The sequence below is a fragment of the Meriones unguiculatus genome, chromosome 15, assembly GCF_030254825.1.
Source record: "Meriones unguiculatus strain TT.TT164.6M chromosome 15, Bangor_MerUng_6.1, whole genome shotgun sequence".
NCBI classification, from domain to species: Eukaryota; Metazoa; Chordata; class Mammalia; order Rodentia; family Muridae; genus Meriones; species Meriones unguiculatus.
This window is the reverse complement of record NC_083362.1, coordinates 42,072,714-42,089,546: the sequence shown is the minus strand read 5'-3', so window position 1 is coordinate 42,089,546 and position 16,833 is coordinate 42,072,714. Positions and strand designations below refer to the sequence as shown.

The 16,833-nt window shown below is 40.8% G+C and overlaps 1 protein-coding gene across 1 annotated transcript in view; it reads left to right on the top strand.

Annotated features, from left to right (window-relative positions):
• Dnah7 (dynein axonemal heavy chain 7) overlaps positions 1-16,833 on the top strand; it is a 253,456-nt gene that overhangs the window by 89,725 nt on the left and 146,898 nt on the right. The window contains exons 25-30 of the mRNA XM_060368356.1: positions 2,609-2,777; positions 5,223-5,325; positions 5,443-5,570; positions 11,154-11,366; positions 13,735-13,833; positions 16,323-16,571. Coding sequence (XP_060224339.1) covers positions 2,609-2,777; positions 5,223-5,325; positions 5,443-5,570; positions 11,154-11,366; positions 13,735-13,833; positions 16,323-16,571 — 961 coding nt within the window. The remainder of the gene's footprint in view (positions 1-2,608; positions 2,778-5,222; positions 5,326-5,442; positions 5,571-11,153; positions 11,367-13,734; positions 13,834-16,322; positions 16,572-16,833) is intronic.

Below are 16,833 nucleotides of genomic sequence, written 5' to 3'. Positions count from 1 at the left end.
ACTGTTTCTTCCTCTGTCTTACTTCTCACAGTGGGTTGAAGCATGCTTGCTATACTTTGTATTTTTTATTGGACCTTTTCGTGGAAAAGACTGTGCTATTTTTACCTTGTCTCCAACAGAACCACATTTTCTGGGATAAAGGATTAAATAAAGAATACTGGGCTGCAGTTTTAAAATGCACGCTTAGAGGATACTCAGAATTGTGAATGCTTTTGGAGAACATACTGACTTCTCACATGTTTGCTTACGAATTATGATGACTTTCAGGTAGAGCATAGTGCTGATGTCAGAGTCTCCTTATGGCTGGGTCATCAATTTCATCTACTCATTCAAGACACAAGCTGTATACTCTGGTAGCATAGAGCAAAGATGGAGTATATACATGCCAAAATGAATATGACTAGAAAACAATATAGCACACCGTTTCATTATCTGGTAATAATAACCTTGGCAGAACATAGGATAAATAAAAATATGCTATTGTTTGCAGCTTCATAAAAGAAAAAGACACAGATTGGATCACTCGGGTGTTTTTTCATCAAATGGGAAAGCTAGATTAGAAATCAGCTGCAATAAAGTGTCCTGAGTGGGTACAGAGGGAAGCCTGAGGTGCCACGGCTGTGTCACCTGGACGGGAGCAGAGCTCACAGGAGAGTCCCTCTGAGTGTGCTAGGGAAGATCTGAGTGGAGGTGATCTGTTACATGGTAAGGGGATTAGATCACATGGAAAGAAAAGGACTCGCTGTCCTTCACTAGTGAATTTAATCCACTTACATTTAATATGATTAGCAAACTATTTGGATTCATTAAAATAATTGTAATGTATGTTTTATATCCCCAGAGCCTTAATTTTGATCTTAATTCACTTATTTTATAGTAGTCAGTATAACTAAATACTATTTTAATCATTAACTTTATCTCTGTTATATTTTTTAAGGATCTTTCTCTTGGTTATTAAAGATCACTCTAATGTTACTAGAAAAAATTTTTTTATGTTACTTGGGATTCTTTTTTTCTGTTCATGTCTTTCTTCCATTCTGGAAAGTTCTCAGTCATTGGCATTTAAATGTTGTCTCTTCACCATTTTCTCCCTTCTTTATTCTGTGCCCTTTACTTTTTCTTGTATTTGATCTCTAACTCTCATATTTACCTTCCTAACATATAATTTTATTTCCTTATGTTTATTCTGATATTTAACCTTTCACTGAGTTTTCAAGAGTTTATTGGATATACTTTTACTGTAGAATTTCAAGTTGTCTCTTTTATAAAATTGGCCTCTGCCTCAGAGAGAACGATGGATATATACACACAGAGAGAGACAGAGAGGAGCGGGGAGAGGTTGATAGATTCTGACCACTAGGAACCAAAGAGGGCCAGACAGGATGCTCCGTGAGTGGTAACCCCCACAGGTCTCTGTTCATCTGCTGCTCCTACTGTATGTCTGCCTCAACAGCTGTCTTTTCTTCCAGTTTTCACTGTGAGCATGACTTGTAAGAAAGGCTGCCCCCTGCTGCCTTTGAAGATGTCAGTTGTGGACACAGCCACAGTTTGTTTCACCTCTGAGGAAGGCTTAAGGTTTTTCTCAGGTTCAGGAAAAAAAAATTCCCCTTAGTTTTGGCTCATATGCAATGAGAAATGGAAATCTGACCCAGTGCCATCTTGAGGAGCAGTACAGGCCTGTTACCCAGACCATCCTCCATGAAAGCTAAGATTGTGGGCTTCCTTGTCCCTTCTCTGCTTGCCCTTCTTGTCCTCCTGGTGGCTGGTGGAGGAAATGTGGTTTCTGTTAGAGACAAAGCACCATTTCAAATTTCCATGAAAGGTACAAAGAGGTGAATCCATCCCACTTCCCCTTCCTTCTTGCTCAATCATGATGATTTCATATCTGTGCTGCCAAAATTAAACACATGCAAATAATATGTATCTCTCCAGATTTGCACCTAATCATGTCTCAACCATTGAATCCCCTTACTGAAGATACCTTTTATTCTTTAAGTGATTGCTGTGGGCTTTAAAATTATTTTCTTCCATGTGACATTTCTATACTCTTCTAATAAGGTCGGGCATTCACAGGGTCAGCTGGATTCTCCACATTGACCAGAATTCAGGATTGAATTCCAAAAGTACATTTGTTCTAAATTTTTATGTATATAAATATGTATATGCACATGCATTCTACCTGTCTGCCTGCCTACCCATCCATTTGTCCATCTGTCCACCCACACAGCCACCCATCTGTCCAGTCATTTGCCCATCCATCTATCTGTCCATCCATCCATTGATCATCCACCTACTCCCCTACCTACCTATCTCTCCTTCCTTCCTTCCTTCCTTCCTTCCTTCCTTCCTTCCTTCCTTCCTTCCTTCCTCTTTCTTTCTTTCTTTCTTTCTTTCTTTCTCCTATATCTATCTATCTATCTATCTATCTATCTATCTATCTATCATCTATCTACTCTTAGAAGTAAAACTGATAACAAAGTAATGTGCTGACAGATTTTCTGAGGTTAGCAGGAAGGAAGAAATCATGAAAGAGGAGATGGCATTTAGGATTCAATTTAATCTTCTATTTTGCCGAAGTTTATGATTCTTTGTACTTATTTTATGCTAGGACCTTATTTGGAGCCCTTCACCTGCACCTTGGAGGAGCACCAGAGGGTCCAGCTGGCACTGGAAAGACAGAAACCACCAAGGATTTAGCAAAAGCTGTGGCTAAACAGTGTGTCGTTTTCAACTGCTCCGATGGGCTGGATTATTTGGCTTTAGGAAAGTTCTTTAAGGTTTGTAGTGATTCCTCCTTTCTTTTCAGTAGGGTAGTTGATCAGAGATGAAAAGGGAGCTACAGAAAGACACAAGAGAATGCCAACAGAAGCTCTACTGTGCCTTGTAAAGGTAAAATTACACGTCTCAGCAAGTCTCAGGACAAGTGAGCTTGGCCTCCCTCCTGGCTCTACGGTGGAGGTCACCCTGCCTCACTGGTCCTGATGGGGTCTTAGACTTAGGAATGTTATTTGGCCATTTGGGCACTCTAACCACAGAGCAGTCTCTCTGGCTACAGAAGTCAGATTGCACAGAGGGTTATTACAACTCATTCTGAAAGAAAGAAAAAAAAAAAGGCTGTGGTGTGGAATTCCAAAGATATTTTTAACCTGTGTGCTGATTTAGCAATAAGTTTCAAAATTCATTAATTTACTATTACAGACACCTCTTAGCTTTGGAAGCATATAACTCTTATTTTTTTAATAGTGTGCATATGTGTCCATACATGTGCCTGCGTGTGTTTGTGAGTGTGCATGCTTCTCAATTACATTCCACTTTGTTTCCCACTGGTTTAGAGCTGCCAAATAGGCTAGTCTGGGTAGCCAGTGAGTCCCAGTGAGGGGTCTGGCTCTGCCTCCCAGCACTGAGATTGTAAGAGTGTATCACTATGCCCAGCCTTTTCCTGTGGGTGCCAGGGATTGAACTCACATTCTAATGTTTGTGTGTCAAGCATTTTTACCAATTGAGCCACCTCCCCAGACCCAAAAGACACGGCCCCTGGCTGACGACACACCTCCCTGTTCACCATGTCTTTTTGTTTTTTGTTGTTTTGTTTGTTTTTGTTGTTGTTTATGTGACAGGGTTTCTCTGTACAACCTTGGCTATCCTGGACTCTCTTTGTAGATCAGGCTGGCCTTGAACTCGAGATCTGCCTGCCTCTGCCTCTGCCTCTGGAGTGCTTAATTATCCAAATCTGTCAGATTCTAGAGGTCTGTAAGATTTTGAAAAGGGAAATCAAAGGTGTGAAGTGCCTGCTTGGAGGCCACTTGAGCAGCTTGTTTCTAGAGGCTGTAGTTCCTGAACATGCTAGGTGGGGCTGCTGAGCACAGAATCATCTGTTCGGGATCGTGGACTCTGCATTTCTTTTTTCTTCCTTCCTTCCTTCCTTCCTTCCTTCCTTCCTTCCTTCCTTCCTTCCTTCCTTCCTTCCTTCCTTCCTCCCTTCCTCCCTTCCTCCCTTCCTCCCTTCCTCCCTTCCTCCCTTTCTTCCTTCCTTTCTTTCTTTTCTTTTTGTTTTGTGAGTCTCCAAATGCAGTTTAACTATTCTGTACTATCTTCTTTTAAATTTTTTCTTCAGCAAAATTAACAATTTCAAAATCTAAAATAACAAAAAATATATTATTCTTACCAATACAGTGAACTGTTTATTTGAGTTATACCCAGTGGTCATTATTAACAATTTTACATGTGTGATGTTGAAACATAATGGGAGTTTTTTAAGGAAGTCAAATAATAAATAAAACAATAGGAAAACATGAGAATGACATTTAATTTGTCTTTAGTGTCATCTAAACTTGCCACAATGACTAAGAAATAAATGGCAAAGTGAGAAAATCCTAAATATGGTTTGAAGAAATAGTACATTCCAATGTGTTTAAAGCAATGCCTGTCTCCTTTATCATAATAGAATAGATTTAGATTGATCTACTTCAATAGAACTAAATTTGCTTATTGGTAAACATGAATTGATTATACAGATATACTTTTGGCATGATGTTCATGCTGAACAGTGGAAGTACAAATAAAGGTTTAATTTATACTATCAAAAACCTCATAATCATTCAGTCATTATTTTTTAAAATATCACAATTTACATATTTGCATATATAATGTTAAACAGCTTGTTTTCTGTGACAACTAAACCTTTTATTGTATTATTCATTGAAAATCAAAGTAATGGGTAGTGTGTTCTCTGAAGACTTACCGATCTTTGATGTGCATGGAGTTCAGCACTTATCTGTGAGGCAATCCTTTCTTAGGATTATAAATTGGGCCTTGAATGTTAGTTGGCTATTTGGGTATTCTGATTACAAAGCAGTATCTCTGGTAACAGAAGTCATGTTGCATAGAGGATTATTACAACCCATTCTTTTAAAAAAGCAAATAAAATCAACTTGTAAATAAAAAGTAAAGGCCTGGAAATTATAGGTGAACCTCTAAATGCCTAAAGATATACACAGAGTGAAGGCAATAAATTGGAAAGTTTTCCAGTTGATCAAACTCTTTATACACCTAGAATAATGAATTGGTAATGAAAAAAATGAGCTGTCTTTAAAGATAAAAGTGAATAAGCAATTTCCTTGATAGGATATTAAATCCCTGAGAAGATCAGGTGAAAAATGCATCATTTCAATGTAATATTCAATCAGATAAAGTTGAAAAATTTTATTATTCTTTCCTCCCAGGGACTGTTATCTTGTGGAGCCTGGGCTTGCTTTGATGAGTTTAATAGAATTGATTTGGAAGTACTTTCTGTGGTTGCTCAACAAATCCTTACTATCCAAAGAGGTAACGAGCCTCTCTGGCTATACAGCATGTGAAAACAGTAGAACTGGGGGCTGGGGGTGGCCAGCGAATGGCACACGCTGTGGCACTGCTAAGTCATGGAACTTTTGATTACCACAGGTATTAACGCAGGCACTGAGCTTCTGGTATTTGAAGGGACAGAGCTAAAACTTGACCCCACGTGCGCGGTCTTTATAACAATGAACCCTGGCTATGCTGGGCGGTCAGAGCTGCCGGACAATCTGAAGGTATGGCGGGTGTAATTGTAACATCGGTTTCTTTTGTCGACTTGTGAATGAAAAAAAAAAAAAAAAGAGAGAGAATGTGTGATCCTAGGATTGCATTTTTAAACATCTGCTTTTAGGCATACCATTTGGGGAAATTATTCTAGAAGATAATGTTTAAAGCTTCAAATACTTTTACAAAATAAATATGAAGAACAGGTACAACTCTAAAATTTTATAGTTTTAAAATAATATTGATTATAGAAATGAGAAAAGACATAAGATGCCCAGTATTTCTTATTGTAGTCTATCTTTTCAGGTCAATATTCCTTTTTGAAGAGTTCAAATCCAACAACTGTGCATAAGTGGTGGGTTTTTTTTAAAGTTAATTTAAATTCATGATGAACATTTTTCCAGCTTTGTAAACATGATACGGACTGTAAGTAGGATTACTGAGCTGTCTTTCTGATGGACATTTAGGTTGCTTTCAGTTTCTGCACTATAAATAGCACCACAAAAGACTGTCGGCTGAAGGCTTCTCTCTGTTGGAAGATTCTCATAGCAGAATCACCTTCCATACAGGGTGAAAACATCGACCTCCCGTATCGAGTCTCAGCCCTTGTTAATACACGGCACTCATTTTTGTGTGTGTGTTTTAATTTATAAGGGAAAAAAACACTGTCCTGACTGAATGGAACAAAACTTTTATTTACAAAAAGTATCTTTTCAATTATTAGTAAAATATGTTGTTTTCTCCATATGTTTGTTCTACTTTTTATATTCTTCCAGGGTGAATTGCATGTTTACAGATTGTGCATAAAGAACAGTGTATTCTGGAGAACAGTACATTAATAATTGTAGGCTCAAACCTAAGTTTTCTAACTAAAACCTACATTCCTTCGACTGGTCGCTGCTGCCCACAATCATTCTAACCACCACCAGTTTTAATATACTTCTGCTTTATGCCCTTTACGTGGTGAATCACTTTGCCTTAGTGAAGGAAGGAATGACTTAAATATGAGAAGTGAGGGCTGAAGAGATTGTTCAGTGGGTAAATGCTCCTGCCTCCAAGCCCAAGAGCCTGAGACTGAGACCAGGACCTGAATATAGGAGAGCACTGACTCGGTGAACCCTGACCGGCACATGCAGATTGTAGCATGCGTGCCCTCCCTGATAAGTAAATAGAATAAAATTTAAGAGAAGAAAGCGGTAAATCCTTTATCCAAGAGCCTCTTTGTGATCTCTTTCTGCAGTTTTATTCTAAAAAGCTTTCTCCACAGCTGTTTTATTCCACACTTCTATTGAGTGGGATTCACCTGAATGCATAGTCATAAAAGCAGAGAGGCAAATTTCTGGGAGTGGTTGGTCATAAAAAGCTAGAAGATGTGATTGGCTGAATCTGCTAACTCCTTGTGTGGACTGTCCCACTGTGTGTGTGTGTGTGTGTGTGTGTGTGTGTGTGCGTGCGTGCGCGCGCACACACACACACACACACACGCACACACACACACACACGCACGAATATAGCTATTTGCCCTGTGGCTCCTAGGGCAAATTGGTTTTCTTTCTGCACTAAGCTAAAAGCTCCTGTGACGCTTCCCTGGCTTCTCATTGCTACTGTTCCCTCCTCTGTGCTGCTGTGTGGCTGGAGTTGCTATAGAAACCAGTTTGCAAGTATATATGGAAATTCCTGCCTGGGTGTGGTGACCCCAGCCTGTAATCCAGCTTTTGGGCATCAGTGATGACAGAATAACCAGTAATTCCTGGTCATCCTTGGCTACTATCTCAGACCTCATCTCAGAAAGAGTTCCTGACAAGTCTGAAATGAGCTTTGAATTCCTTAAAAGAGAAAAAGAAAAAAGAAAAAGAAAGGAAGAGAGGGAGGAAAGGGGGATGGAAGCAGTGGGTCCAGAAGCATCCTTACGCGTCTTCACTGTTATCCTCGAATCCTCTCCACCTACACCTAGCCCTCTTCGGTGACTGCTGACCCCACACTGTCTCATTGGCATGTCTTCCTCCCAGCCCTGTCCACTTCTCTTTTGGCTGTGCTATTGTGACAGCCCTTTCGGCACCAATGTCTTCTGCTCTGGGTACTACAATGCTACCAATGTCTCCTATCAAAAGAAATCCGATCATGTGATTTCAGATTTAAGAGCCTCTGGGGAGCTGAGTGGTGGCTTAGGGGTTAAGAGCACACCCTGCTCTTGCAGGGGACCAGAGTCCATTTCCCAGGGCTCGCACTGAGTGGCTCATGAGCAGTGTAACTCTAGTTCCAAGATACCCAGTGCTTTTCTTCTGGACTTAACAGGCACGTGGATTCACTTCTGTACAGACTCAGACACAGGCACACAAATACATGTAATTAAAACATAAAAATAAACCTTTAAGACTATTGGGATTTTTTAAATCTACAAAATAAAGCAATTTTTTGTTTGTTTGTTTGTTTTGTTGTTTTTTTTTTTTGGTGAGGGGGTTTCTAGAGTCTTGGTTATTAGGAGCTAATGCATGCGTACTGCTATTTCCCTGTCTATCTCAGGTATCCTGTGTATCTGTCACAGGAGATTTGCTAGCCTCTGTGTGCCCCGTGCCTTTCTGCATGCTGCTTTCTCTCTGGAGTGTTTGCCTTAGCTGTCACTTTCCTCCCTGACAAAGGAATTCAGTGTTTGAACTAACAGGGAACCACTGGGCATACTCAGTTCAGAAATGGCCGTGGGCTGTGTCCTGGGCTGGGCAGAGGTTCACAGCTGAACCCTCACAAGTCCATGTGTATAGGCTGCTCAGAGACACTTCTCTTGGGTCTCTCTTCTTCCTGGGTTGCTGGTGGCCAGCACCACACAAGGTTCACAGCTAGTGAGCTCTCAGTCAGCCTGGAGCAGCAGGGACTGCTGGCTTCTTCCTTTATCGTGTGCATTTCCCACAGTCCCTGTCTCAGCAAACCCTGGGCATTGAGCCCGTGCCCACAGGCCACTTTTGTTTTCTCAGACAGGAGTCAGGCACCAATCCATATTCCTTCAAATGCAGGGATACCTTCCAACTGCCCTTCATACTCGGGGTCTATGTGGAAAACTGTTATGCTCATAGCATAACAGCCACTCCCATCAAAGGGAGCATTTCACACATCCCCTCTTCCTCACTCCCCAAATACTTGATGATCTATTAGTAAACAAGAGGGTTCAATGGTTGCATATACTTCCTTTGTAAATTTGACATATACTATAGCTCACATATATTTTGATAACTGATAAGCGTTTTGTGTGGAAAGAATCCCATTTTAACAGAGGGGCAGATATAACTGTGTTATATCTGGATAAAACCTGCAGTCTTGAACACCTCCACTTTAGAGGAGCTATATTTCAAATTGCAACTACTCTAAAGAACTGGTTTTCAAGATTGTTTCAGGATAGTTTTCAAATGGGCATATTCCAGGTCTCTGTAATGCTACTGGCACTGCAAAGCCAATAGCTGAGCATACACACAGCTCTCCACAGAGTGAATAGTGTGAGATTCCCTTGTAGCATCTGAGGAAAAAAGGGGAGTAGACCTTTCACTCCCCTTGACTAACATCAAACTAATCTCTTGAATAAAATAACGTGTTTGTGATATGTCTTTCCATGTCCTTAAAAATAGTAAAAAACAAACAAAAAGTTATGGCTTGAGAGTTTGTTTGTTTTAGTTGCATTGATTTGCAGGCCTTTAGAGCACACTCAAGGCAATACGGTTCTTCTACATACTGCACCCTTCTTCTACAAATGGAGTAGGCACTGTAGACATTTATCTCAATTGTTTCTTCTGAAATAAACACAGACAGTTTTACTCACATCCACACTGACTCCATGCTGTAAAACATGTCCACATTGACTTATCACTGGGATCTTTGCCTCATCCTGGCTTGTCTTTCTCAGGTACTCAAGAAGACCTGCCACTGCTTAGGTTAGAATGCAACTTCCTCTTGTTTCTAAAGCACTGACTTTTCCTCCTCAGACATACTGCAACACTCAGAAACTTACTGGACAGCTAAAATAAAACTCGGTGTCAGAATGACACACAGTGTTTGAGAATCACTTGATTAGGGCCCCAATATATTTTTTTTCAATTTATAGTGTGTGTGTGTGTGTGTGTGTGTGTGTGTGTGTGTGTGTGTGTGGTATGTGAGTGTGGTGTGTGTGTGTGTGTGCACAAGTATGCTGGAATATCACAGCATGTGTGTAGAGGCGAGAGAACAACTTCCTATAGTTGAATCTCTTCTTCTATTATGGGTTCTGGGGACCAGACTCAGGTATCAGGCTCATGCAGCAGGAATCTTGACCTACTGAGAAATTTCATCAGTCCATCAAAAATAATCTGTTTTGAATAATTTCAATGTCAGTTACTATCTTTGGAAAAAAATTCTGATAAACGGAACACCATCACAGTATGGTTTGGAAGCTCCTTTACTTGCTCTGCTTTCCCTTTAGCGTTCATAGTAAGCGTGTTCCGCAGCCATCGTGTGGCAAGTGTGGAGGAGGGGGATGGGAATCTGGGAAGTATGTTGGCTCTACCGAGTTCAACCTGCCACACAAGGCAGGGGATGCTGTCCCCAAACCAGTACCACTTTGTACTGCTGTAAAGCTAGACTGCGTAACTGATACCGAGACAGAGGCTTCTGGCCGGTGTGTAAATTCACTTCCTCTCTGTCATTAATTCAGAAAAGTAGTTGAGAACCTACCACTTTGAGGAGGTGTCATATGACTAGCAATGTTCTTTAATACTTTGTTTTGGTATACAGTGGTCTAGATTCAAATTACTGGCTCAAGCTATATATTTTTTAAATTGTTTATGTCTGTGCACGCAAGAAAGCAATGCTTTAAGTACAAAATTTATTAATTTGAACTCTGATATACACCAATAGTCTAAACATAAATTATATATATATATATATTAATTTTGTTTAATTTTTATATTTGCTTACCATCACATGGCATTTAGTTGGTCTATAATATTTAAAATTCTATGAATATAAATGATCTTTACAATTTAGAAAATTATTGATCTTCAACAGTCATAATCCACGACTTTTCACTGTTCTCTGCCCTACTTTGTTTGTACAAGGACTGGCCAGGTTTCTAGAGACTCAAAAGACTCTGGGTATCTCAAAATATTTCCTTTACTTAACACAGTCTTGTAATTGGGCAGCTGGTTACCTCCAGGTTGTAAGTTAATTGGATCCCTAGAGAGCCTTGCCTGAAAGCCAGGCTCCCAACAGCAGGATCTTTGTCATGAGCCGGGGTGAGAGGCCCAATTGGCTTGCGTCCTGGATGTCTGATGTTCTTTTTTTTTTTTTTTTTTTTTTCCTGTAACATGTTGCTTTCCACAAAGAACTTTGCAAAATTGATCCTGGACGTTTAGGAAGAACAGTTTATCTAAAGTTAATGGTATGTTTGTTACATATAGCTTAATGGGAAACCAAGTTTAATTATCTTATGTACGAGTTTTATCTATGACATATAACAAACATTATTAGTAGGTCTGAGATTACTGGAGAAAAGCAAGAAAAACCTACAGCACTTGATTAAACAGGAGCGGGGTGCCGTTCTACGCCCTTTGAAAGACCTTTTTCGTGTGCCATAGGCTCTCTTTCGGACAGTGGCAATGATGGTCCCTGACTACGCCATGATCGCAGAGATCGTTCTGTACTCCTGCGGCTTTGTCACTGCTCGGCCGCTGTCGGTAAAAATCGTGGCTACATACCGCTTGTGCTCAGAGCAACTGTCCTCCCAGCACCACTATGACTACGGGATGCGAGCCGTGAAGTCCGTGCTTACAGCTGCCGGCAATCTGAAGGTAGACTCGAGAGCGTCTAACTCTTTACATTTCTATTCTTAAATCTTAATTAACACTAAGTGTCTTCCTAAGAGTTCCAGCATCAGCCCGGTGCAGTGGCACACGCCAGTAATCCCAGAACTCTGGGAGGCAGAGGCAGGCAGATCTCTGTGAGCTTGAGGCCAGCCTGTCTACAAAGCGAGTGCAGGCCAGCTAAGGCTACACAGACAAACCTTTGCTTGGCAAGCAAGCAAGCAAGCAAACAAACAAACAGGAAAGTTTCAGTATATGGTAGGGTTCATCAATTAGCTGAAAAAAAAAACATTGTTGGTAATGAGAATAAAATGTTATAGTGTTTTATAGAACAGTACATAGGTAACTCTTACTGTTTGAGCTTGAATGTACGGAGCTGGGCAACGCCAAAGAACATAGTCACGTGTTTTGAATGAGTGTGTTGAAGGTTTTCTATGTATATGACGCCTAGCACTCTGTGGGGAGTAGTGTATAAATTGATAACATACACAAAAGTCTTAATCATCTCACATAATTTCCAATTGTAGTCACCTGTGGGCTAGTGGTAATAGTGATCAAATATTTGCACTTTAAAATCAGAACGAAACACATAAAAACAACAGATCACTCGTGACATAGCTGACTTCTCTCTGGAAGCAGAGTCGTGAAATGGAGCTATGTGTTAGTTCTCTATGAAGACATAATCCCCCAAAACGTGACATTGACGTTTACAAAATGTTCACAGTCACAGTCTATAGAAGATATGGATTTCAAAACATATCCCACATGATTAACAATGGTTTGCATTTTTATCCTCTCCCATAATGCTATCAAGAACTCTGATATATTGTGGCTATGTTCTATTTCATAAAAGCCTAACATAACTTCAAGCCATTTTTTTTTTTTTTTTTGCAATAAACACACGTGCCTAGAAGCAACAATTTGTATTACCCTGGCATGTCAGGGTTATTTTGTGGCCAGATAATGGGAGAGATAATGCATTGTCCTAGTGCAGGTTGGTGCTGGAATCTTGACTGGAATTGAGCTATAAAAGTTAGGCTGCAAATGAATCCTGAAAATGAATTCTATCACTCTTTGTTACAAGCTAATTTAGAATTGTTGAATGCTTTGGCTTGAATATTTTCAAGTTTGTTTCTGTTCTACCGAGAGACAATGTAAGCATTTGCTTCAAAATAATAGCCTCTCAGATAATAAAACTGTATCCTGACCCTTCAAAATTCATTTTTTGTCACACTGATCAAGAACAAAGTCCAGATGAGGAGGGTAACTTTGCCCTCTGGGAGCCCTTGGAGAGTCAGAGAGGCGGGTACAATCAGGTGCCTGCTACAGCTTCAGAAAGAACAAGGCTCCCTCCCTCCCTCCCTCTCTCTCTCTCTCCTCCCTCCCTCCCTCCCTCCCTCTCTCTCTCTCCTCCCTCCCTCCCTCCCTCTCTCTCTCTCCTCCCTCCCTCTCTCTCTCTCTCTCTCCTCCCTCCCTCCCTCTCTCTCTCTCTCCTCCCTCCCTCTCTCTCTCTCTCTCTCCTCCCTCCCTCCCTCTCTCTCTCTCTCTCTCCTCCCTCCCTCCCTCCCTCTCTCTCTCTCTCCTCCCTCCCTCCCTCCCTCTCTCTCTCTCTCCTCCCTCCCTCCCTCCCTCTTTCTCTCTCTCCTCCCTCCCTCCCTCTCTCTTTCTCTTTTTACTTGGTAGAAATGTTTTTTAAAAACAAGAGAAAATTCTTGAAAACAGAAAAAATATAATGGTAGGAGAACTTTTGAATGAGATGTTGAGTGAATTAAGTTTGGGAGAAACAATTCTAAGGTTAGATTTTGGCAGCACTAACTGTGTGAGTGTTAATATAGGCATAAGGAACAAGTTCCAAGTTCCATCAGAGTTCTAGTAAACTTTGGACATGCAACAGACCCTTAATGCTTAAGTTTTCCTATGTGCTCTCTGCGTAACTGGGTCTGCAGCCCTCCCCTTCTCTATGGCACTTGATAACTACATGGCATGGGAACAGGCAACCAGTAGGTAGCCAGCAGGCACTGTGGTGCTCTGCCCATCTGCTCTACCCCACAATATCCCTCACTCAGGGTTTTACAAAAGTAACCTATTAGGGGTCTTGAATGAGCAAGCACTACCCGATAAACAGGCAATGACAGCTTTCAGTGTGCTGAATCAACATAGCCGTGGAAACAATCAGTTCTGCCCACTTCCATGGTATAGGAGATTCCCCGATATAGACACCAGTTTCTGTAGTGAAAAACAGTGACAACATGAGCAATGTTTTGTTTAGGTCGTTCCCAGGTGCTGTGCATTTGGTGAGTATAGACATGAAAAAGGTGTCCATGATAGAAATCCTCATGACTGCATTTTCTTTTAGCTGAAATATCCAAATGAGAATGAAGAAATATTGCTACTTAGATCTATTATTGATGTAAATCTGCCGAAGTTTTTATCCCATGATTTGCCACTCTTTGAGGTAAGATGCTATTGCCGCGTGTGGGGCCTCTTGCGGCACTGCTCTGCAGAGCTCTCTCTCCACGGACTCGGTGAAGAGCAGGGGTGCGTTCAGAGGAACACGAACCAGTCCTGCTTCTCTGTGAAGTATGGTTAGCTTGGGTTGTTGCTTCTGATACTTTTAACACTTGATTTTTTTATGTGTGTTCTTCTTACTGCACGATAATAATAACATACAAAAGTTATAAAGTATTTGCTATAAATTCTATGAAAATGTAGACTGTTGAAAATTAGGCTAAGCACACCATTGAAACTTCAGCACTTGATAAAATAAGAATTAAATTTTCTTAAAAGAATGCAGTGACTTTTATGAAATGGTTTATTCAGGATAATTTAATGTAAGAAGCAAATTTGAAAATCTTAATTTTAAGTTTTGATTATGAGTAGCTGGGAGGAAGAAGAAGAATTAGAAAAATGGCTTCTATAATCAATCTTGTGTCATTCTTTGCCTGCTATAAGAAGCTGTGGAGCATTGGCTCCTTCTTAATGATAGTTGTGAAGTTTTGAGCCACCATGGCCACTAGCTTCCAGCACGTAAAGACTGAAGGCCCCACGGCTGTCACGGGAGGAAAATAAGAAATGCTTCCGAGAGTGTGCTCCCATAGCAACCATCTTTGGTCATTTTGAAAGGAAGCCTCCTTAGTGGTCAGACTTGGTGGTGCACAAATCTCATTGGAACAAACCAACAGGAGAAGATCTCAGATATTCTCCCTGAAGCATTCCCTCCGTCCTCTTGTGCTGGGACACAGACAGAGTTTGTGGGAACAAAACTGCATTTCCTTCCAGAAGGTGGGGGTGTGTGTGCGCAGACATGTTCGCCTCTAGTAGCGCTTCTGTGAAGCAACGTTTAGTGATGCCCCCATCGAGTGGAGCATGGCTGACATTTCCAGGCAGGACATTGTCACAGGTAAAGCAGCCTCGTGTGCTGCAGGATCCCCCACCCAACCCCAGTCAGACCTCTCTCACAGCAGCAAGCAGGAGACAGGCGTGTCTAGTCTGTACCTGATAGAGAGTCAAGGGTATTTATTGATCTTGGTTGAGAAGTGCTGGATAACATAACAAATGTTTCCAGTTGTCTGCTTCTTTGAAGGCTACACTCAAAGTACTTGAACACTGTGATGGGAAAAACATTTTTACGGATGACACAGACATACTGTGTGTCTGTGTGTGTGTGCATGTGTACACTGTGGATCAAATGATCAAATAAACATCTCGCTTGTATTAAGCACACAGCTACACATACCTATTATTTTCCCAGCTTGGACCAAGTACTGTGGGCAGGAATGTCATGTATGAGATGCCAGCCTGTGTCACATGACAAATTACAAACCAGCCTGATACACAAGCAAAACCTCGCCCACTTACATTTCATGTTCCAAGGATCATCATCCCCATTTAATGATGATGCAAATGCAACAGAAAGATGGCTAACAACTTGTATCTGTGGCATGTGCTTGAGGGCAGGGATTCTAGCCAGCCAGGCTGCAGTGCCCCAAGGGAACTTACTGGATTAGATAAGGGAGTGATTAAACTGGCAGCTAAATTTTAAATTATACCTCAAGCATATGCTTTCATGTTAAGTACCTCTGAAATTTCACTTTTACCTTTCGAGTAAAAAAACAAAAAAGTAAATTTTTCCCTAAATTGTAATGAAACATAAAATAGGCTTACCATTTTATAAAGGTTGTTTCTTAGATCTTGTAATTAATTTATGTACTCATAAGCACTACAGGCAGAATCACAGTTGTTAGGAATGCACATTATGTGATTGCGATAACTTCCTTAAAGTTGCCATAGTGACATCCTGCAGTACATAAACACCTACTCTCTTCTAGTTCTGATGCAAAAAGTGTTAAAGGATAGCCATAGAGACCACACCATGACCATGACAACTCTTAAAAAGAGAACATTTAATTGGGGCTGGCTTACGGTTCAGAGGTTTAGTCCATTGTCATCATGGCAGCAAGCATGGTGGCATGCAAGAGACATAGTTCTGGAAAAGCAGCTGAGAGTTCTACATCTGAATTCTCAGGCAGCAGGCAGAAAGTGACACTGGGCCTGGCTTGAACCTTTGAAACCTCAAAGTCCACCCCCAATGACACACTTCCCCCAAGAAGACCACACCTATTCCAACACGTGAATGGATCAACTCACAGGCTCCTGGTTCTGTCCTGGTGACATATGTGTTACTTTACACAAATTCAGGAGTTCATAATAAGTTCAGCAAGCACATTTTGTCTGACTTGCAATTTTTAAATTAGTTTTGCAAAACTTCAGGGTATAAATTTCCTCCCCCCCCAAAAAAAAAAACAAAGACTCGAACTGTTAAAATAGCTCTATTCCCATTTATATTAAATGCAAATTTACTTTATACTTTGGCTAATATAAAACCATTTGCTTATGTCTTTTGGACATAAATGTGTGCAATGTAAAATTCACACCTGTTATCAGGGAATTACTTCGGATTTGTTTCCTGGGGTGAAACTACCAAAGCCAGACTACAATGACCTGCTGGCGGCCATCAAAGACAACTGCATCTCTATGAATTTGCAAATGACCGACTTCTTCTCCGAGAAGATCCTTCAGATCTACGAGATGATGATCGTGCGCCATGGCTTCATGATTGTTGGAGAGCCATTTGGTGGGAAGACCAGTGCATATCGTGTTCTAGCAGGAGCGTTAAATGACATCTGCGAAAAGGTCAGTGTGCCGTTCGCACAGTGATTTATTGATAATTAGCTTTGTGCAAGAGGGGATATGGGGCTATTTTGAAACATACTTTCCATGGGGCAGTGTAAAATCATTAAAAAGAGAAAGAAAATGAGTTAGAGATGACAAATCTAGAAGGGCAAAATGAAGCAAATGGTGAGTCCAATACATGATGAATATGCCGCAAATCTGCCTTTCAGTCTTTCACTTCATTTTTAGTTAAAGGTAGTGCATGTTTTGTTGTTTTTGTAAA